Source organism: Micromesistius poutassou (assembly GCF_964030765.1).
Source record: "Micromesistius poutassou genome assembly, chromosome: 5".
Classification (NCBI taxonomy): Eukaryota; Metazoa; Chordata; class Actinopteri; order Gadiformes; family Gadidae; genus Micromesistius; species Micromesistius poutassou.
The window spans coordinates 21,219,660-21,242,424 of NC_140275.1; the positions used below are offsets into that span (position 1 = coordinate 21,219,660).

Genomic DNA, 22,765 nt, shown 5'->3' on the forward strand with positions numbered 1-22,765 from the left:
GGGGGGCTCTGTGTGGTCTGGCTGGTGGCTGCTGAGGGTGCCCTGGGCCGGCTCATCTGCATACACACACGTTTTGAAAAATAAATAAATAAACGTCTTGCCGGGGTAGCATGACAACATCAGACAGACGTATTTCCGAGCATTACCAACTTTCGCCAGTAGATGGCAGCAGTGGACCAAAAGGAAAATCGAAAGGAATTAAAGGCCTGTTCCATATAGACGCATATCGTCCCAAACGTAAGCCGGTTGAGTTCAGTGATTGAAACAAATAAAAGCCTGGGCTATTAATTAAAGTTTTACAGTATGCAGGCTCAATCATATATAAAAAGAACAAGTTACATTGAATTTATTTATTGGTATAAGAGATGCCATTCTTACCTCTGCTATCCAACAGCTTCTCCTCCAGCTTGGGCTCCGCGGTCGGGCTCTGGTTGGGGGAACGGCGGCCCCCGTTCTCCTGCCGCCTCCCAGAGAGCCCGGCCTCTTCCGCCTCTGCCTGGTGGGGGGGCTGGCCCCTCCTCAGACGCTCCTCCTCCTGCACAGGGGGCAATGGGGCCAACGAGTTCTTACCTCTGCCCTCCACGCCTGCAGCGACGTCAGAGGCTGGCGGGCCGCCTGGGGCCGGGGACCTCTGGCCGTCGTGGGCCTGCGCGCGCTCCGTCCCGGGGAGGACCGCCTTGGCGCCGCCTCTGAGGGCCCGGCGGCGGCGGGAGGAGGCAGCGGCGGCGGCGGCGTTGGAGGACGAGGCAGAGGAGCTCACTGGGGCGTCCCGCAGAGGATCTGTTAGATCTACTGTGAAGGACACTATTAAAAAAGTACAACGTTAAACAGACTTTAAAATGAGCACAGAAAAGTAGTAGCTGTAATAACTTTAATGTACTCAAATGATATTTGTACTACACTTAGGTAGGCTTCTGTTTCACCTGGGGGTTTATGGCCCGGTGGCTTGGCCTCCGTGGGGGGGCGGAGGACGGTCCTCTCGTTGGCGCCCCCGGCTGGGGCAGCCAACCGGGGCAGCCTGACCCCACGACGGTGGTCAGGGTCAACCACTTCTAATGAAGTCAAATTGAAGTACACTTTAATAAAACATTTACATTTTTAGTGTATTACAACGGACTTGACTAAATGACATATATTGTGAAGAACACTTTTTTAATAGTACACGTTAAACATACTTTTAAATGAAGCACAAAAAGTAACAGTGTACTTGTAATCATTTTTGTATACTTATATATTATATTTGTATTACACTCAAGTATGGGAGTATTTTCACCTTGGGGGTTGCGGCCCGGTGAAGTCTCCTGGCTGGAGGCGGCACCCAGAGCCCGTGCACGGAGGGACACGGCGTCGGAGCGGGCCGCCGTGATCCAGGCCTCCTGGCCGTCAGCCTCCTCAGCCACAGCCAACCGGGGCAGCCGAAACCCGCGACGGTGGTCAGGGTTACGGCCCGGTGGCTTGGCCTCAGTAGGGCGGAGGACGGTCCTCTCGTTGGCGCCACCGGCTGCGGCAGCCAACCGGGGCAGCCTAACCCCACGACGGTGGTCAGGGTCAACCACTTCTAATGAAGTGAAATTGAAGTACACTTTAATAAAACATTTTAATAGTGTATTACAAATTGACTGTAATACAACGTCAGAATATCTTTCTGTAAGTATACTCAAATACACTTCTACTTTGCTATTTAGTATACTTCTTCCAAGTACACTTATATACAATTTACAATAAACATACAATAAAGTACACTTTTTGTAAGTACAACGCAATACCACTTTAAGTATTTCGGAATTTGTGTACTTATTTTTAAGGACATTAAAGTTGAACTTCATGACATTTATTGTGAAGTACACTTTTGAAAAGTACATACGTTAAACATACTTTAAATTAAGCAAAAAAAGTAAAAGCATACTCGTAATTACTTTTGTATACTTAAATTATATTTGAAGTTCACTAAAGCATATGACTTTTTGACCTTGGGGGTTACGGCCCGGTGACTTGGCCTCCGTGGGGGGGCGGAGGACGATCCTCTCGTTGCTGCCCCCTGCTGGGGCAGCCAACCAGGGCAGTCTAGCCCCGCGAGGGAAGCTGGGTCTACGGCCCGGTGGCTTGGCGTCAGTAGCGGGGGTGGGGACGAGCCCGGTCACCTCGGTGTGGGACTCCCTGACCGCCGTCACGACGGAAGCCGGGGCCAGGGGAGTCCTCAAAGAAAGCAATCTCTTTCTATCCATCGTCGCTGTTCGATTATCTCTCTATGAGTCTCTGTAATAAAACATATTCACTGTATTATTTAATTAATGGAGTCTTTACCACATATACATTAAGGATTTCATGTCACGTACATTTTAGATTGGACCACTGCTTAGGTCTGAAGCTTACTCATGCAGTGTTCGTTTCGGATTCAAGAAATGAAGTGTGGGAGTGATGACGTATTGAGAACAATTTGTGAAAAGAGAATAAAACGCCATGAGTTGTACACTCCTATCACGGTGTCTCATTAAGTTTACAACAACATTACTTGCATCAGAAGTGGATAAAGACACTGAATAATTCGGCAAAAGTCACGGTTGAACACTGAAAAGTTGAACCAACCATGAGTACAGGGCATACCAAACCGTGTACGAGCATAAACGTCAGTAGCTACTGGCTAGTAAGAGAGTGAGCTAATGCAGTCGTTAAAAAAAAAAATTAAATTAATTTTGAAATGATTGAGTGCGATGGCTTGAGTACATGCAGCACAACGTTTCACAAATGTACCGATATGTATATCCATGCGGTATTACGGTTATGGTTTTCGACTTTACGGTAATGGTGTGACTGAAGGTTACGATTACCGCGAAATCGATGTTGTGTTTTCACCGTGAAAACACGAGTTACAATCACACACATCACTGTGAGCGGTATCGATCAGTTCGATGACTTTCTAAAATGACATTGAACTTTTCCAAGCGTGGCACGACGCCATGAGCACGGCTTTACCTTATTTCAATCGAGCTAAATGTGGTACATTCATCTTTGACCCTTCCATAAATATCGAATTGACCCGTTATCCTTTACCATCGACACATTTATAATAGCATTGACATAAAATGGGACTACTTTATTGCTTAGAGCTGTGGTTCATGACTTACCTCTACTTGGCGTCGAAGGGCAATGACAACTTTGGAACTTGAGCAGATACTTGATTGACAGGTTCATTATGACGAGCCCAGTTTCCCGAACTCATTGTGACCTCACAGCAAAAAGTTAGTATAAAGCTATAGATAGCATAGCTATAGCTTTATACTAACTTTTTGCTATTTACTTTTTGGTGTAACCGTGTGGGAATTAAACCAACCTGAGTTGCACATTAGTGAATCACCCATATGAACAGTGCACAGTATAATATTCAACACTTCACATTCAATCATCGTAAAATATCTGATTGCCTAAACTACTACAGTTGTACGCATTATGGTTTGGCAGCAGGTGGGAGTATAGGACCAAAAAGCAAACCTTTCAAACCCGCAAGAGACACACCCTCACATCAATTTGGGGGCCCGATTTGAACTCTTTAGTGCCACTCACAGGCCAAAGCTGGGCTTACTTTAGTGCTCAAAAGTTTGAAACATGGCCGGTTAGCTTTTTTCCTTTCAGCTCGGCTGTATTCCTTTGCTGAGAACAGCACAGTATTCACGCTTTTCCCATTTAAGTCACTAGTCCAAGACAGATGCTTGTCCAATGGCCTATTGTTGGCTAGGTCTGTTGGTTTACAGCCTGATAACACATGCCCATCGAATCAGAGACAATGACCAAATAACATATTCAAGCACCACAATAACTCTCCTATGCTTCAAATGAATCATTGACTTTTGACATTCTATAATTAGGTTGTACTTGGCCATCATGCACTAGCCTACGATGAAAGGGAGGACCGCAAGCTACAAAGTCTGCAGGACAAGCTTTCTTCAAGGTTGTGTTCTGACCTTGATTTAAACGATAATCACGTGATAATGTAGACTTGCATAGATTCAAGTTAACTCTTTCACAAACTCCTTTCCTTTTTTTTTTTTTTTTTTTACTTATTTGAGGTATGGTAAAGTAAATAATCCCTTGTTTTCGTTGGGTATGGTAACCCTGATCAGAGTCCAGCGTGAGTGTGGGTTAGTGGGGGGAAAGTAAACGTCGGTTGGGGATTCTCCCCAGCCTAAAGTTTGGTGTTGGGGGTGTGTGGAGTCGGTGTGGTCGACGGCCCGAGTCAGACTGATTAGTCTCTGGGTCTGGGAGAGGCTACACACCTGTTGTGCATTGAGTAATCAATGTGCACAGGTTTAGCCAGCCATCACCACCCGCACTCAGGGAGATGTCCTACATGGCAACATGGATCACTATCTTCATGTCCCATTGTCCATCATCCAACCACACAAGCAGTGCCGGCGCTCCGCACACGCAGAACATGCACTGCGCGTAGGGCACCAAGTGCCTGGGGGGGGGGGCCCCCAAAAGTAAGGTTGATAATTATTACATTACAATTTTCAAAATATATAAATGAATTACGAACAGGTCCACCGTTGTTATTTCTCAATTGCGAATTACACTCAGATTTTCGCATCGGAGGCGGAGCACCATTTATCAGCGCACCTCTCCCACCCCCCCACCAACAACCAGCAGACATACAACCCCCCCACCCCCCCACCAACAATCAGAGTAGTAGGGCCCCCATAAGCTTAACAACGGCTCTGCACACAAGACTGTATTTACCCGTTATATTTCCGTTATATATTATAAGGTATAAAACATGCTTAAAATGCCATATTACTTAATACTACACATTGCCAAAAAATGACAGCCAGACTTAAATTTCTTTAACTGTGGGTGTGACGTATTGCCACATCTCCATCCAGATAAAAAAGTCTCACCATAAGCAAGGTGCGATTCAGGGTGAAATCAGCTTTGTGCGCCATTTTGCGCTTTTTGCAAGGGGTGTTCACAGAGTAATCACAGCAGTCTTTACTTTCTTGGAATACAATAATATACCAATTTATTAAACTAATACGCCAAGCTTGCATTTAGATCGATATTCAGCATACAATTTAGTTATGTTATTAAACTATTTGCACAACAGAAAAAAAGACTTGGAAAAAAAAATTAATCTAAACTTCCCATGGGCCCCCTCTGCCTTGGGCCCCCCCAAGCCTGTCCAACTTTACAAACCTTTCCCATTAAATTAAATGGAGACACTTAAAATAACCAAATAACCAGCAGCTTCAGACCGGAGGCCTGATCCATTACATAGTTTGGCCCTGCTTCAGCACATCTCAGAGGAATTCATATTGTAGTAGGTTCACTGTGACCAAATATATCCAAATGAATACTTTATGAAGAGCATGCCAGGGTAATCCCCAGCCAAACGTGTGTATTGGAGCCCGTTAATCAAAATCGAATGATTGACATTCCGCATTAATATAATACCTTCCACTATTCAATCACTCAAATACAACACTGATGTGCTTTAGGTCAACACTAACAGTAAAGAGGTGTTTCCATGCATGTTCATATAGAAAGGCTCTCAATAGCAGACAATGGTCTGGACCAGAAGCTGTGAAAGAGAGCAGACATTAGTCTCTGCAGTCATTCCCATTGCTCTGCCATCAAGGGTTTTTTCCACTGACGTTGCAGACTGGTGCGGCCCAACTCATTGTTTTATTTGGAGTAGGGGGCGAACAAGACGGATCCCTTCACATGTACGACTTGATCTGTTCAAACCAGATATGGCTCACAACGGAAGAATATGGGCCCGAATCGAGCATTGGGCCTAGTAATGTCAACGTAGCCTAAGCAGTCAAAATCTATATGTCTACAAATACATCACAATTTAAAAAATCATGAAAAAGGGCAGTATATAAAATAACTGACAAGCGCATATTTTTGTGTCAAATATTTATTATTTTTCTAAAACGTTTATTGATTCAATTCATGGAGGGGAGGGGGGGGGGGGGGGGGGGAGAGAACAGCACATCCTTTCTCCAGTGTACAGCAAACCACAGCTGATAACGTGTTTCAATGAAGAGCACACAGCATGTAATCATGCACTAATGTATGCTAATGTGTGTGTGTGTGTGTGTGTGTGTGTGTTCTATATCGAATATAAACACACAATCATATAATATATATTTACATATACATACACATAATGAAGATTAAATCACACAGTCTGAGATCGGAGGCCGTCTTCTTCTCAGTCTGAGGGTTGTTGTTGGCACTGCTGCACTGAGTTTATCTGTGTGTGTGTGTGTGTGTGTGTGTGTGTGCGTGCGTGTGCGTGTGCGTGTGCGTGTGTGTGTGTGTGTGTGTGTGTGTGTGTGTGTGTGTGTGTTCTGGAGGCTCTCTACATCGTCCCAAACCTCAATACCCCCCCCCCCCCCCCCAGAGAAGCACAGCAGACTCCCGCCTTGTACTGTACACCCCCCCCCCCGGCCCCCATCTGACTCCAAAGATGACTCAAGGAAATCGTGCAAATTTTCTTTAACTGCCTAATCAATGGTTCTCCCAACATATACATTAAAAAATAAAATTAAAATAGAACAGATACATTTCTTAGTAAATAGGAACATTATTCGACTTTAACATCACACCACACCCCCGCCTTCCTCCTCCTCCTCCTCCTCCTCTGACCCCAAAGGGTTTTGCATAACAGATCAGTTTGTTTAATTCTTTAAAAAAAAGAAAGAAAGAAAAAAAGAACACGTCTTTTCACTTCAGTTGAATGGGTAATAACAGTGGGCTGAGTGACAAGAGAATATTAATAGTCTCTTAATAGAACCATACACCATGACACGTCACCATCCATTTAACAGGGAGGTTATGAGAGCTGAGCAGAGCCACATCGTTGACAGTTGTGATTACTAAAACACACCGTGGGACACATTTACCGCAAGCAGACTCTTTCAAAGTAAAAGTGGCACATGCCAAGGTAACAGCGGGGGTGGGGGCGGGGGGGGGGGGTCCTGGTCTTACTGGGCCCTGAGAAAACCCTGTGGACCGCTCCTCTTCAGCGCTCATCGAGTAAAGAGCCGTGTGTGCGTGTGTCTCCCTCTAGTGGTCCAATACAGGAGGTGAATGCTCTGCTGCCATGCCCAGTGCTGATATGTGGTGTGTGTAGGGTGAGCGGGTAGCGGGATGGGAGAGGAAGGAGGCTGAGGCTACAGTCGGACACTTGAATCCATAAAAGCATTCTTTTCATTGAGATCATTTTGGCAGTATCATTTTTTTTTATAATAAAAAAAAACAAAATGATGGAGGGGGAGGCTAAGGTATAAAAGATATATTGTTGTTGGCTCAGCACAACGGGGGGGAGTAAGAGGGTCGAGGGCTGGGGGGGGGGGTTGGCAAATCATAGACAAGACAAAACAACACTAACAGAACAGATAAATCCTGGTAAGGTCACCAGTTGTGTCCATTGAAATATTCTCTAAGCATCCCTCGGTTAAAGAGATGAGAGACGCACAGGATCCAAAACCCTCCGCCCTTCCTCCCCCCCTCCTCCTCCTCCACCTCCACACCCCGAGATCCCCTCATCTTCTGCTAGAGCACCCGGCCGTGCGGGGGGGGGGGGGGGGGGGAAGGGGGGGGGCGTCAGGGTGGACCGCTGTGTGCTTACACACACACACACTCCATCAGAGGGGAAATTAAAAAAAAAAAAAAAGCAAAAAGGAGGATCTGTGTGACGCGGCGGCGGAGCTCCAATAAAACATGATCTGACTTTTTAATAAAATCTGTACATTTATTTTTTTTTCATTTTCCTTTTTCCGTAAGTCTTCATGATTGGCATGTCCAAAGGGGACATTTTCCGTTTATTTACTTTCCTTAAATGTGTATATTTACTCAATATTTTTTAAGATACTTGGAGTCCCGTCGTGTGTGTGTGTGTGTGTGTGTGTGTGTGTGTGTGTGTGTGTGTGTGTGTGTGTGTGTGTGTGTGTGTTCTTTGCAGAAGAGACGCTGCTGGCCGTGTTCTCACTGGGTTTTGGCGCTAGCAGCACTTTTTCTTTCGTTTACTGTTCTTGGTGAGCCGCACCACGTCATTCTGTTGCTGCTGCTGCTGCTTGGCCATCACGTCTTTCTTGGCCCTCAGCACCAGCTCTGTGATGCAGTTGAACATCTGGGGGGGGAGAGAGAGAGAGAGAGAGAGAGAAGAGAGCGAGAGCGAGAGAGAGAGAGAATGCGTGAACGAGTGCATGGGGGGAAAGCGGAGGACTACGTCACACCCCACACACACACACACACGACGCTCACCTCTTCGACGTTGATGTTCTCTTTGGCGCTCGTCTCAAACAGGTTGATGCCCATCTGCTCCGCAAACTTCTGGGCGTCGGTCGTCTCCACCACCTTCGAGTTGGGGTCGTCGTTTTTGTTCCCGACTAGGATGAACGAACACACAGAACAACACTGTTTTAAACCTCTCTCTCTCTCTCTCTCTCTCTCTCTCTCTCTCTCTCTCTCTCTCTCTCTCTCTCTCTCTCTCTCTCTCTCTCTCTCTCTCTCTCTCTCTCTCTCTCTCTCTCTCTCTCTCTCTCTCTCTCTCTCTCTCTCTCTCTCTCTCTCTCTCAGCACAGACCAGGTAGCAATTGGATTTGTTGACGGGGGGGGGCGAGCCACGATTACCTGCTGGCGGAGTTGTTGACGGGGGGGGGGGGGGGGGGGGGCGCGATTACAGGCTGGCGGAGTTACATTTAAAAAATCGCGTTCAAGTAAAAATAAATAAGAAAAGCGGAATCAATCTGTGGCGCTCGTTGTTCAATCTGTGGCGCAGCGCCACACGTTGGCCTATGTGTGGGAAACACTGGTGTTATAACAGATAACAGTAAGACCCACACCAGAGCTAAAACTGGTTCAGAAAACCAAAGCTTTTGAAAGGCATTTCAACTCCACCAACTATCGCCATGCATGTGGATGCATGGCGCCATGCATGTGGATGCATGGCGCCATCAACCAAAGGGCAAAGCTTTACTGTTGGGGTTGTTTGATTTGTCTGCCGTCATGCGTTTTGCACCACGGGCCTATATATATATATATATATATATATATATATATATATATATTCTACTGAAGTGCACACACAGCTTGTGTGATGATGCAATGATTTGTCAGGAAGATTAGCATTCTGCTAAATAGCTGTTTTTAGTTTAGTTAGTTAGTTAGTTAGGTTTCAGAGCTGGAATTGTCACAGGTTACTTTTTGGTCAGTCTTTTTCCACGATGGGGAGGGGGGGGCGGTGGCCACGGTGGCGGCCTGGTTTTGAATCTCTTTGGCTTCACTCCGACGATGGGGGAGAGAGGAGGACTACTCACCTAGTATTCGGCAGACGTCGTCACAGTTCTGGTTGATTTCATGGAGCCATCGCTTCACGTTGACGAAAGACTCTGCGCTGGTGACGTCGTACACCACGATGACCCCGTGGGTCCCCCTGTAGTATCTGAGGAGGAGGAGGAGACACACCAGTCAAACACAACCCACTAATGGATGAAACCATCTCACAGATTTTCACCATAGAATCTTCCACGGTAACGCTGCTGAATGTATGAGATTTAACAACAGGTGTGTTTGAGTCAACCTGCAAAGAAGAAATGACACCGACAGGCCACCGTACCTTAGATAAACAAACGCATATGGATGAGGCTCGTTCTTCGCCCCTCACTATGACCAGCTTAAGAGGAGGAGTGTACGACTCGAGGGGCGGGGGGCGGACAAACAGATTGAGAGGAAACGGTCGCCAAAAACACAGAGAAATCATACAGAGGAAAGGTCATACCACTTTGGTTATTTGGAAATGGTTGGACCACCTGAACTCTGAAGCATAGACTAGCGTGCAAAATGTGTTGATGAAACTGGTCCTCGGCAAAACGGAAAATCCCACCAACCTCCTCCTTACTGGTAGTGTTAGTAGGATAAGTAGTACTACTATGACACATACTACTACTGGTATGAGGACGTCTAAGTAGAAGTGTTAGTAGGATAAGTCGTACTAGTATGACACATAGTACTGGTATGATACGTGTGAGATTAGGTGACGTATACCGTCGTATACCGTTGGACTCTGTGGAGACTCAGCTTTCATATCATTTGTGTAGATAGCATGACCGGAAAAAAGATTGTTCTGAAGGACATTAGCATTTAGCTTCTAGCAGAAGCAGGCGACCAGCCATTGTATAAAGAACACCGCCTCAAATCAGACTCCTTATGAAAAACTATGACTTCTATTAGGTTGGCCATGGCCACGCTCAGTACAAGAACATGCGTTTGCCCCTCAAAGTGTGTGAGTTCAGAAGCAGGTTTGATAGATTCTCAGAGACCAGGCCAGTCTCCATGGGGACCCAGTGTAATACAAACATCCGGTACACAACAAGTAGATTTCCAATCAAATAATCCTATTAACGCCAGTGAAATGTGATGATTTGTTTAATGTTTGAACGCCGTTTAAAAAGGTTAAACCTGCAACTGAGTTGCCGTCCGCCCATTGACTTCCATTCTAAAATATATAACATTTAAGAAGTTAAATATTTTAAAAAGTATAAAATATTAAAAAATATATAAAATGATAGTGATTCCAAACGAATTCATATTTAAGGAGTCTCTGGGTGAAAGAATGTGGAAGGAGATAGGTCCTAACGTTTGTAGAAAATAATAAATGAAGTAAGAAAGATCTACAGAACTCAAAAATCTCATACAATGATCTGGTTTCATGACCAAAAGGTTTACCAGTACTAAGACTCTGTTATTGGTTTACTCAACCACTACCATTACTCTGTTTATGTTATACTCAACCACTACTATGACTGTTTACTGTATACTCAACCAATACCATGACTGTTTATGGTATACCGTAAAACTTCAATTAATAGCCCAGGCTTTTATTTGTTTCAATCACTGAACTCAACCGGCCTATATTTGGGACATGCGTCTATATGGAACAGGCCTTTAATTCCTTTCGGTTTTCCTTTTGGTCCACTGCTGCCATCTACTGGCGAAAGTTGGTAATGCTCGGAAATACGTCTGTCTGATGTTGTCACGCTACCCCGGCAAGGTGCTTGGGGTAGAGGGCAGAACACCCGCACTACAATCTTGTTGTTGTACTTGTTTTACGGTGGTTGCCATCCAGCTTATTGGTGCGTTATCGCCAACTTCTAGAAAAAACTGACTGAAAAAACTAATTGAGACCGGCGAATTAAGACTGTTTATGGTATACTAACCACTACTAAGACTGTTTATGGTATACTAACCACTACTAAGACTGTTTATGGTATACTAACCACTACTAAGACTGTGTTTATGGTATACTAACCACTACTAAGACTGTGTTTATGGTATACTAACCACTACTAAGACTGTTTATGGTATACTAACCACTACTAATACTGTTTATGGTATACTAACCACTACTAAGACTGTTTATGGTATACTAACCACTACTAAGACTGTTTATGGTATACTAACCACTACTAAGACTGTTTATGGTATACTAACCACTACTAAGACTGTTTATGGTATACTAACCACTACTAAGACTGTTTATGGTATACTAACCACTACTAAGACTGTTTATGGTATACTAACCACTACTAAGACTGTTTATGGTATACTAACCACTACTAAGACTGTTTATGGTATACTAACTACTACTAAGACTGTTTATGGTATACTAACCACTACTAAGACTGTTTATGGTATACTAACCACTACTAAGACTGTTTATGGTATACTAACCACTACTAAGACTGTTTATGGTATACTAACCACTACTAAGACTGTTTATGGTATACTAACCACTACTAAGACTGTTTATGGTAGACTAACCACTACTAAGACTGTGTTTATGGTATACTAACCACTACTAAGACTGTGTTTATGGTATACTAACCACTACTAAGACTGTGTTTATGGTATACTAACCACTACTAAGACTGTTTATGGTATACTAACCACTACTAAGACTGTTTATGGTAGACTAACCACTACTAAGACTGTTTATGGTATACTAACCACTACTAAGACTGTTTATGGTATACTAACCACTACTAAGACTGTTTATGGTATACTAACCACTACTAAGACTGTTTATGGTATACTAACCACTACTAAGACTGTTTATGGTATACTAACCACTACTAAGACTGTTTATGGTATACTAACCACTACTAAGACTGTTTATGGTATACTAACCACTACTAAGACTGTGTTTATGGTATACTAACCACTACTAAGACTGTTTATGGTATACTAACCACTACTAAGACTGTTTATGGTATACTAACCACTACTAAGACTGTTTATGGTATACTAACCACTACTGAGTCAGAGTGTGAGGGTTTGTTCCAGCCTGTGCTTCTGCGGGTGTTCTGCCGTCTGAGGACCTAGGAGGGGCCACCGGCTGCCCGCTGGAGAGCCTGGCAGCGGGGCCACGCTGCACAAAACACCAACACAAAGACGCCTTTGTCAGGGCCTTTATGGGTGTGTGTGTGCGTCGGTCCACGTCAGTGTTGGTTGTCCAACGACGGGACGACTGCTTGTGTGTCCCCAGGATGTGACCAGAGGAAGCGGGCCGCCGGGTACAGGTGTGTGTGTGTGTGTGTGTGTGTGTGTGTGTGTGTGTGTGTGTGTGTGTGTGTGTGTGTGTGTGTGTGTGTGTGTGTGTGTGTGTGTGTGTGCAATCACCAGACTGCATCCCCGCCACAAACAACAAGTTCCACATCATCAGGTTGATAACACGTCCATAAAGCCATCTTTAACAACAGTACAGTATAATAAATCAAAGTGACTCACTCGCCTTTTCACATTTAGAAATGGATCACATGGCATTAATTTGAACAACAGAAATATGCTACGACACCAATACGTCGGTGTGACCTTGTACCAGTGCATAATCTCCATCGCCATAGATTCACGACAAAAAAAAAAGATTCAACTTAAAAAGCAGTAAATGCGCCCTCATTTCAGGTACGACATGCAGCAACCCATCGTGACATCACGACAATGAGGACGGCTGGCGGGCCACAGACGCCGGGTCCGAGGAGCTGGACGACCAGCAGAGGTCCTCGCGACAGCCTGTCCTCTGTGTGGAAGTTCACTCTGGGCCTCTAATGAGCCACCGCACTGCTCTACTTCTGCACTGACAAACAAGCTCGCTATCGTCCACGGATTCCTGCACGGTGACGGAGGAATACGGGTTTCTATTCAATCTGAGAATCACCGCTGTGTCCCGGCGGTTTGGGTTCCATCAGAACTTTTACGATCGAGGTCTACCCATGCTGAGTCCACTCCTCCTCATGTTCTGTAGTGTTTGAAGACGAGCTCAGAGCTACGACATGTGTTATTCAGAGTCACGCTGGGGGTGGGGGGGAGATCAAAAGAGGCATCGTTGCGATTGACATCCAGACTGCCTTGCTCAATAGCAGTCAGGACTCGTCTGGGATGGGTGGTATTGCAACCAGCCCTCGCTGCCTCAGTGTGTCCCCTAGCCGGGTCCTGCATGACAACATTCCCTCAGCAACCACTCGTGAGCCAGTAAAGAATAACTCACATTTATGACACACAAGCGCAGCAGTGTGGCAGGTCTCCTGCAGCACTAAGAAGGTAATAAGCCCAAGCTATGTCGACTAGTGCACCAGAATCCTGCGTGCAGAAAAGGACCAAGACACATTTATTTGACGAGAGAGCAACACATTTATGAATTAATTAATTGGTCACAGCTGCCTCGGTGAGGTAATGCAAATCAGAGGCAAATAGAAGCCGTTTCACTTCAGAATGTTAGGGGCTTTCTGACGCATTCAAACCAGGACATCTACATTTGGTGAAAGAGGACAGAAATACAAAAGCACCAGAAGGTGCACTGGCACTCGCAGCGAGGGGGTGCTGAACACTGCGCCACAACAATGGGGGCAGATTGCATTGGCCGGGGTACCGTGTTGGATCCCCAAGTCCACAGCCTGCCTGTAGGTACTCTTGAACGAGATGCCTTAGCCGTACCCGCATAGGAATGACCTGGATATGAATTGACTGCAGTCTCTGCTGAATAACAACATTTCAACTAATCAACTCATGTCATGGAATGAGTTGATTCCACACGCATGGAAACATGGAACCCTACAACAGTATGGCGGCGTTTGAATGCTATGAATCCATACATGAGCGATGTTATGTATGAAATGTGGCACAAACGTTCACAAGCTGTTTCGCGGAGTCACGGAAAAACATAGAATTTCACTCCTTGTTTTCTCTAAATGTCCTTTTTCAGTAACAGTGATATTGTTGATGATCATATAACACATTACCACAAATATAAAAAATAAGACATGGGTTCTTAAGCCAGAGATTGGCCAGAGTTTGGCCAATCTCATTGCGTCTAGCGACATTTTGGTCTGCATCTGTTGATAACGCTCCTTGGGAATCGAAAAACGAACTGAGAGGATCCACACTAAGAAGCTTTTACGAATTGGTCAGGCGATGTCCGGCTAACGTTCTTCCATAGCCTATCTGAAATGTTGTGGCGTGCTAATTCATAAAAGGTTGGTTGTGGACATTTACACTATAGTATGCTGTACAGTTTAGAAACAGGCTTCAGATGCTCGGCCCGATTCAAGCTCTAAGACGCCACCCAGTGTGGCGTCCAGATGCTACCAGACCACGAGCCGGGATCTGCTGGTGAACCCAGTGGTGTGTCAGTCACAACACTATTCTGCCCCTCTACAAGCTGCCTTCCTGTGTGGTAGTGCGGGATGCTTGGAGCTCAGAATGCTTTTTTCTGGATTTTACATCCTTCGCTTATTATACTTGCACACTAAAGGGCTGATAATGGTCCCACGTTCACGCAACGCAAGGGGGTTACGGACCCCTTATGTCCTTGCGGACCCTCCTTGCGTCCAACGCAAGGAGGGCCTGACGTGCGCCTCCCAAAAATTGTAACCTTCCGTCGAGGCGACGCAGCAGCAAGGGCTGTGATTGGTCCGCTCACTAAAACCCGATGCGAGGGCCATAAAGGTTCACGACTGCGGTCAAAGCATCTGCGTGCATCATTGCGTTGCGTGAAACCATAATCAACCCTTAAGCATTTCCTGGCCGTTGGTTTGTGCTTATTGTGGGTTTGTACTATGGGTTTGTGTATGTTGGTGTTTGTGGTCAGAAAACGGAGTGTGTCTGTTGTGTGTGTGTGTTGTGTGTTTCCCTTACGTGGAGGTGATTGTGCGAAAACGCTCCTGCCCGGCCGTGTCCCAGATCTGTAGCTTCACCTTCTCGCCGTTGATCTCCACCGTCCGGATCTTGAAGTCCACGCCGATCGTGGTTATGTAGCTCCCTGCAGACCACACACACACACACACACACACACACACACACACACACACACACACACACACACACACACACACACACACACACACACACACACACACACACACACACACACACACATTGAGGATATGAATAGCTATACAACAATAAACAAACACACAAGGCTTGTGGCTGAGGTGTGAAGGGATGCCAGAACTTGCCTGAAAAAGTGTTGTCTGCAAATCGCAGGAGGAGACTGCTCTTTCCCACTCCTGAAGAGAAGGAAAAACAAGGAAACAGGGTCGGTGATGGAGAAGTGTTTCTTTATATTTGTGCACATCAGGAGGGCATATGGCATGAGTGTGTTGCTACAGTGACACTCAGATTCTAGTGACCTTATCGCAGACGCACACACCTGGGCTTGATTGTTTTTTGTTGAGGATCAAATTTGAACTTATGTGTACAAATTGTTAATACAGATCAGGTAATCACTTAAGGGCACTATCATAAAGTGCAGCTACACTGTACGCTTGAAACTAGAACCCAGTTGTATATGAGGGGGAGGTGTGTGTGTGTGTGTGTGTGTGTGTGTGTGTGTGTGTGTGTGTGTGTGTGTGTGTGTGTGTGTGTGTGTGTGTGTGTGTGTGTGTGTGTGTGTGTGTGTGTGTGTGTGTGTGTTTTACCAGTAGCACATGGCAATATGAGATACAACATCTACAACATCAATGAGATACAACACTTGACAGATTCCGTTCATTATATTTTTTGTATATACACTGCAGACTTTTTGTATGCATTATATTTTGGGCTGTTTGTGCTTATTGTGGGTCTGTGTATGTTGGTGTTTGTGGTCAGAAAATCAGAGTGTCTGTTGATCACAGAAAAAACACTGCAGAGTTCATTACATTTTCTATTTAAACTTCAGCAGAAAGAGACGTGATCTGAGGTAGTGAGTGCAGAGAAACAAGAGATGACACCTCTCATTTAAAGGCCACTGGTGTTCAGGTTTCTATGGTCTACCCAGTGGCTCAGTGTTTGGGAGGGTCCCCTTTTCTCTCCCCAACCTGTCTGTTCTGTTTCCTGGTTTCTTGTGTTTGATTGGTCCCAAAGTTAAACTGCTCTCAAGTTTCCGTGGTCTGCCCAGTACTGAGGTTTTGTTTAAGCTGACAATGACATTGAGGCTACAAAGCAGAAGAGAGAACATCTCCTTTCGGCGCCAGTGTCTTTGAATGTGCAAAGCAATGAATAAAAAGCACAAAAAAACTCATTTTAAAATGGTAAAACACAAAAGGAAGCAAGGAGGCACTTGGGTTTTCATTAGCATTTGCATATATAACATTTACAGTACGACACAAAACTATACCAGTATCGATACTACCATGAACATTGTGACTGGTTTGACACATGTTCATTACCAAGTCAATTGGAGGGAGGCGAGAATGTCAACAGGTTGAATGAATGTGTCCAGCCGGTTTTCCACTTGATTAAAAGACAAAACCCAAACTATTGTCTGTTGACTGTGTGATTCTCAGTCTAAACTTTTGGTATGGTTGTTGGAGGACAGTGGTCAAGACAGTGATGCTTGCCCTGTGCAGCTGAACGGACACAGGCCCCTGTGTATAGCAGCAAACACTGGCTGTGCTGCAGCCGATGGGGGTGGTGCCAGGATGGGCAATGTCAATGAATGCTTGTCAATGAATGAGTCTTATCCTACAATGGGGTAGAGGGTGGAGAACGACTTGGAAAGTCAGAACCGTTAGGAAGTCAGATATTGTCCTGAAGACCGATAAATCAAAAATAATGCAGGAAGGTTGCAAACATAAATAAATATGGATCAATGCATTGCCACTAGGACCTTGTCTGGCATTAATTAACCGTTAAGGAATAGTCATAAACTCCATTTAGGGCCACATTTACAGTCGAGGTGTGACCAAAGACACAGTCAGAGCAAATTGCCACTGTATACCCTACATTTTGCAAAACTAAGGTGAAATCGGTTCCACATCAGTCTTTTAATTGCTTGCAGGGTTAAATCAAGTAATTATATTGATCTATATATCAATATATCTATATCTATAGATATGCATATAACTATATACATACAGACAACCTACAGTTTTAGTAAACTCTTACCCGCATGTAGACAATCCACAAGTTACAGGCCAGTTCCACAAGCTAGCTAGTACTAGCTACATAGCAAAGATGGCAAATATTATGATAACTTTCAGCTAGCTGCCTAGCCAGCCGAGCATCCAGACACACATAAATCATCCAGGATCCTGCTTGCGTCCGTTCCTCTAACCTGTGCTGAGGGTAGGAGTAACGGCGCAATCTGATGGGAACGAAACGTACCCCAGATCTGCAGTCGATATCCGGCCCGATCGGTTGAAACGAACCGCCCCTGACACAGACCTCCGCCCTGACATTACCGTTTAATTGATCCAGTGTGCAGTATTTAAAGCATACGCGGTTTAAACATCCGAAACCTCTAAATGCACAAACAAGAGTCTTGAACACACGCACACGGTGGCCCACGGTGGGGTCTCTGCCTGCCTTACAAAAACACGATAAGGCCCGTTTCCCGTAACGCATCCCCGGAGTGGGCTTACCACTGTCCCCGATGATGAGCAGCTTGAAGAGGTAGTCGTAGTCCCTGGCCATGCCGGTAGTCGGTGGGTCACCCCCGCCTGATGCCTAGTCCTCGCTCTTCCTCTCCGCTCGCTGGTCGAACCCGTGGCCCGTAATTGGAACAGCTCAAACCGGTACGGAGGAAAAAAAAACGACCGCTACCGATGCTAAACTTCTAGCCCCCGAGCCGGCGGCTTTTTTCACGGGGTTTCGCGGTGTCAGCAGTCCTCTCACTCCGTTGCAAATAGCCGGAAACTCCGCTTCCTTCTCTGGCAGTGACTGCACCCAACTATCAGACCGAGTGCTCAGTGCGCAGACGCGACGCGCAATAGTAGGACGGCAGCTTCTGTCCATTATATTGAACTTTTTTCAGAAATATATTTCACAAGTTTGCGCATGTAATTAACGTCATGTTAAGTTTCACTATTATAAACTATTTTTTTCAGAATAACCACAAAAAAACTGAAATCAGATCATGTCTTTATTTGTATTGCTTTTTACAACCATTTCACTGATCAGAATGTCATTTCTCTTGTTATATCAAGTTGATCCCTCACAATCACACAAGGTCCAAATAAAACGGGGTAATTATCATTTATCTGTGTCTTTGTTGGTTCTCAAAATTATTTTTGTAAAATAACTGGCACACTGAAATAACATGTCGAAAAAAGATTAAACATCTCATTCCAACGTCAAGTTACATTTAAAAAAAATGTAGGATTTGTAGGATAAAAATGATAAAACAATGAAGGGGAAAAAAATGTGAAGAAACATTAAGGAAAGCCAATTCAGACACAGTCCAGGGTGCATATATGGCAAAAAAAAAGAAAAGAAAAAGTGTTGCGAGTGTGTGCTTGGGATTTGCATTAATTTATGTATTTATGACACTTCAAATCAAGCTCTCGCTCAAGAGGGCTTTTCTCAGTATGCCTGAGAATGTCGATGGGTCCCAATCACGTCAGGATGGTATCGTCAATCTCTTCGTTGGAGTCCGGGAGGCTGGCTATCTTCTTCAGCGACCGCCGGTGGCAATCTGACAACAGGTCGTTGCTGGCCGCATCCAGGATGGCAGTGACACTCTGTAGACATCGACAGAACCGTTGTTAACCACCGGCAGAAATCAACCCTACACCACCACGCGCACCACACCTGATGACAACCCGAAGGGAATCGCTTTCCACCTCGAGGTCCTACAAATCAATGGCGATAGAAATGGGAGGCGAATGTGTTTTTTTTTCGTCAGGCGGAATCTGGGAAATCCTGAATATTAATGAGGGGAAGCTGGAGATTATCCAATCACGTTGGTTTAAATCCCTGATACAATCCAAAAATGCTAAATTCCGTCATGTGACCCGCAGGGTAGGTAACTATTAAATTATTAAAACTAACGTTAGTGAAACGCATTTCTCTGATAGGGTTAGGGTTATGGTTAGGGGTCAGCGTGCGAGTTTGACTGACAGTCCTGCCTGTCCAATCCTAGCGCTTGAGGCGAGACTTTTCCCAGATTTGCGCCTACGAAAAACAGTCGCAAACGGGGGGGGGGGGGGGAGGTTGGAGCCAGCAGCACATGATGGTAGCAGGGGGCTCACCTGCATGGTCTCCTCGCCCTGGCGCAGGCGCAGCAGGCTGACGATGGTGTGGTCGCTCTGGGCCCGCACGCTGGTGTTCTTGTCCTTGGTGTTGTCCAGCAGGGTCTTCAGCAGAGGCTTGATGTGGCCGGCCTCCAGGGGGGGCGTGGCCGCCTCGCGGAACACCCACCACAGCACGCGCTCCGACGCCAGCCGGATGTCGCTCGACTGGTTCTGCAGACACTGTAGCGAGGGGAGCGAAAGACTTTGTGATAAACCAAACCTAAAAGGATGTTCAGGACAAAACACGACCGGAGGGTTTTGGCTTACGGTTGGTAATCCTCTGATCAGAGCAACCCGTTTTTTTTGTTATTTACAGTCGACATTTCAAGTCCTGCTCTCACAGAGGCTTGCAGGTGGCTTGAACGCAGGCCGAGAAGCTTTGCAGAGAAATCATCGTCATGATGCGAAGGCAGCCTTACCTTGACAAAGTGTGTGATGATGCGCTGGGGAACCGCGCTGCCGCCCTCTGCTCTGAGCTGATGCCTCATCAAGTAGCCCATGGCTCTAATGCCACTGGTGGCGATGGGAATCTGGGAGAAAAGGGACACAGACACACACACACACAGTTTAGCACCATCCTACCTGAAGGACCTTATGATTCCCTATCGTCTTTCTTGGGCCTTCCGGTCTTCAGGAGCTGGCCTTCTTACTAAGTTAACGAGAAGCCAGCAGGAAAACGATCGCTTTCCTATCCCTATCTGTGGAACAATCAGCCACCAGTAATCAAGGAGGCAGACTCTACTGAGCCATCCAAATTCAAACTTGAACCCTTCCTCTTCTCTCTGTCATTTGGCTCCTAGAGGGGCCCCTCAGCTCTGGTTGCAGCAGGTTCGACCTGTTGGCCGGCACTGGCATACCCTTGCTGCTGACGGCCACTAGCTTAGAGGTAGATGGTTCTCGGCCACCCTGCCCCATCTAATCATAAGGCCGCCTCGTTTGAGTGTGTTGCAGTGACAGTGTCCGGACACCCTTGACGGCTATAAGCTTGCTCACTGGCCTGCACCTCATCACAATTTAAACTTAAAAAAAAAAAATTCTAAATGTTTGCTTGTAACACTACTGTGAATGTCAACCATTATACTCATTGCACTCTTCACCATGACTGGAAGGAGGGTTCCCCCACTCTGCGTTCCTTCGAGAGTTCCTCCCTGTTCATTAAGAGCCAGACGCCCTTAGTGAAACCCATTTTAAACGAGCTACTCAAACTAAAACGTGATCCACTATTTGTAACGTTGCCCCTACTCACCCGGTCGGCGGTGGCGTTGGTGAGGATGGTCTCTGCCACGGTGTCCCGGTACTCCTCTGCGTACAACTGCTCGGGGGCAGACTTCACCGCATTGGCCAGGGCCAGGCTGCGGCCGTGACGCACCATCCAGTCCACACCGGATATATCGGCTGCAGGGACACAGCACATCATTGTTATGTCATTCATTCATATCAAGTAATGCGACGCAATGTGTTATGGAGACTATTTAATGTTCCCAATGTAATGCAATTTGAGCATTTCAGTTTACTTTGTAATTCGCCTGATGTGTCGGATTATTGACTACAAGGATCAGTCTGGACTTCTAGCAGCCCACACTGGTTTCAGTTGGCGGGATTACTGGCCTTGACGGACAACCTCCTCCTCCTCCTCCTCCGACAGTCTTAATCGTCTTAAACTTAGAAGATCGATGTGAGGCTAGAGTCCTGACCGAGTCCTGGACCGTGTGGTGGAACAGAAATGGAGGTCACTTGACCAGGATGGTCATGTGGCTATTCAGTAATGACACGGATCAAAAAATAATGGTGGGAGACGCCTTGGATGAAACCGTTGGCTAAATGACCCAATAGACATAGGCGATGGACAGCGTATCTAGTTCTAAACTCTTCACATTAAATAGGGACTTAAGCATAGCTCCATTCTGTACAGCGTTAGCGGTTCACACTCGTAGGCAGGTCTTCACCGTCCCAAAGCAGTGTTGGCTGACGTCCCTCCGTGAGGAGGCGGTGGATCTACCTACCCAGGATGTGCTGCTGCAACACACTCCTCAGTTCCTCCTCCGACAAGAACGCACACAGCTCACCGACACAGCCCGCCGACGACATGCGCGTCGCATCCTACACAGACAGGCATCTAGTCAGTCTACAGGCAACAAAACCACATCCTGTGAGATCGACATCAGGGTTTCGATTGAATAAATGACACGTCACTCTGTGAATGTGAAGAGCTCCATGTGTGAATGGTCTTTAGTACAACATAGAGGTCTGTACTCCTCAATATAGAGGTCTGTACTCCTCAATATAGAGGTCCGTACTCCTCCTCAATATAGAGGTCCGTACTCCTCCTCAATATAGAGGTCCGTACTCCTCCTCACTATAGAAGTCTATAGTCTGAACACACGCAGGGTGTGGTCGTCAGCCCCCCTCATACCTCATCGTGTCCCAGCATGCCCAGCAGTGTGGTGGTGATGTTCTTGCGGATGGCTGGATCCACCTTTGACCCAGCGCCCTGGATGACAAAGCGCAACGCCTGGAGCATTGTCTCCCTGTGGGGGGGGAGGGGGGGGACAGTAATTATACATTATAAAGGGAGACTTCACAGAGAATACAGTGATCCCCAAGCATAATGTCTGTCTGTCTGTCTGTCTGTATATATATATATATATATATATATATATACACATATAGATATATATATATATACACATATAGATATATATATATATATATATATATATATACATACACACACACATCTATATATATACGAGGCATTACAAATATTAAGTTTAAAAATGAAAACAGTAGTAGACAGCAAGAGTCTCAAAAATGTAACATCTGCCTCTATCAGTGTTTCCATCTGTTTGTGAACCAATCAGTGGAAGTAAAACAAACCACCAATAAAAAAAAACAAAAGCTTTGGCACACGTGGCCCCGCCCACCTGACGCCGGCGTCCTCCGCGTTGCGGATGGCGGCCAGCTGCTCTGTGAACAGCGGGTCCACCTTGGTGTGGATGGCCACCAGCTGGCCCAGGGCCTCGGCCGCCTTCAGCCTCACGCCGCGGCTCACGTCCTGCAGCGCCTTCAGGAAGGTGGTCTGCAGCTGGGGCAGGAAGGGCTTCAGAGCGATGCCCACCTGCCAGGGGGGGGGGGGGGGGGAGGGGAGGAGGGGGGTGTTAGGGTGGTTAGTGTGGCCGGACATCTGCCCCCCCGTCTGAACATAGTAGACG

At 46.0% G+C, this 22,765-nt stretch overlaps 2 protein-coding genes across 2 annotated transcripts in view; both read right to left on the reverse strand.

Moving 5' to 3' along the window:
• Window positions 1-6,254: 6,254 nt before the first annotated feature.
• On the reverse strand, window positions 6,255-18,181 carry rab35b (RAB35, member RAS oncogene family b). Its single transcript, XM_084468028.1, has 6 exons — window positions 17,904-18,181; window positions 15,516-15,566; window positions 15,196-15,319; window positions 9,324-9,448; window positions 8,269-8,393; window positions 6,255-8,134 (listed from the first exon to the last, which is right to left on the reverse strand). The coding sequence occupies exons 1-6, from the start codon at window positions 17,953-17,955 to the stop codon at window positions 8,006-8,008; spliced, it is 606 nt and encodes a 201-aa protein (XP_084324154.1). The 5' UTR covers window positions 17,956-18,181; the 3' UTR covers window positions 6,255-8,005.
• Window positions 18,182-18,385: 204 nt separating this feature from the next.
• Window positions 18,386-22,765, reverse strand: part of gcn1 (GCN1 activator of EIF2AK4) — a 31,392-nt gene continuing 27,012 nt past the window's right edge. The window contains exons 51-57 of the mRNA XM_084468599.1: window positions 22,478-22,671; window positions 21,967-22,081; window positions 21,557-21,653; window positions 20,800-20,948; window positions 19,973-20,083; window positions 19,512-19,733; window positions 18,386-19,001 (exon numbers count right to left, since the gene is read on the reverse strand). Of these exons, the coding sequence (XP_084324725.1) occupies window positions 18,876-19,001; window positions 19,512-19,733; window positions 19,973-20,083; window positions 20,800-20,948; window positions 21,557-21,653; window positions 21,967-22,081; window positions 22,478-22,671 (1,014 nt within the window). The 3' untranslated portion in view covers window positions 18,386-18,875. The remainder of the gene's footprint in view (window positions 19,002-19,511; window positions 19,734-19,972; window positions 20,084-20,799; window positions 20,949-21,556; window positions 21,654-21,966; window positions 22,082-22,477; window positions 22,672-22,765) is intronic.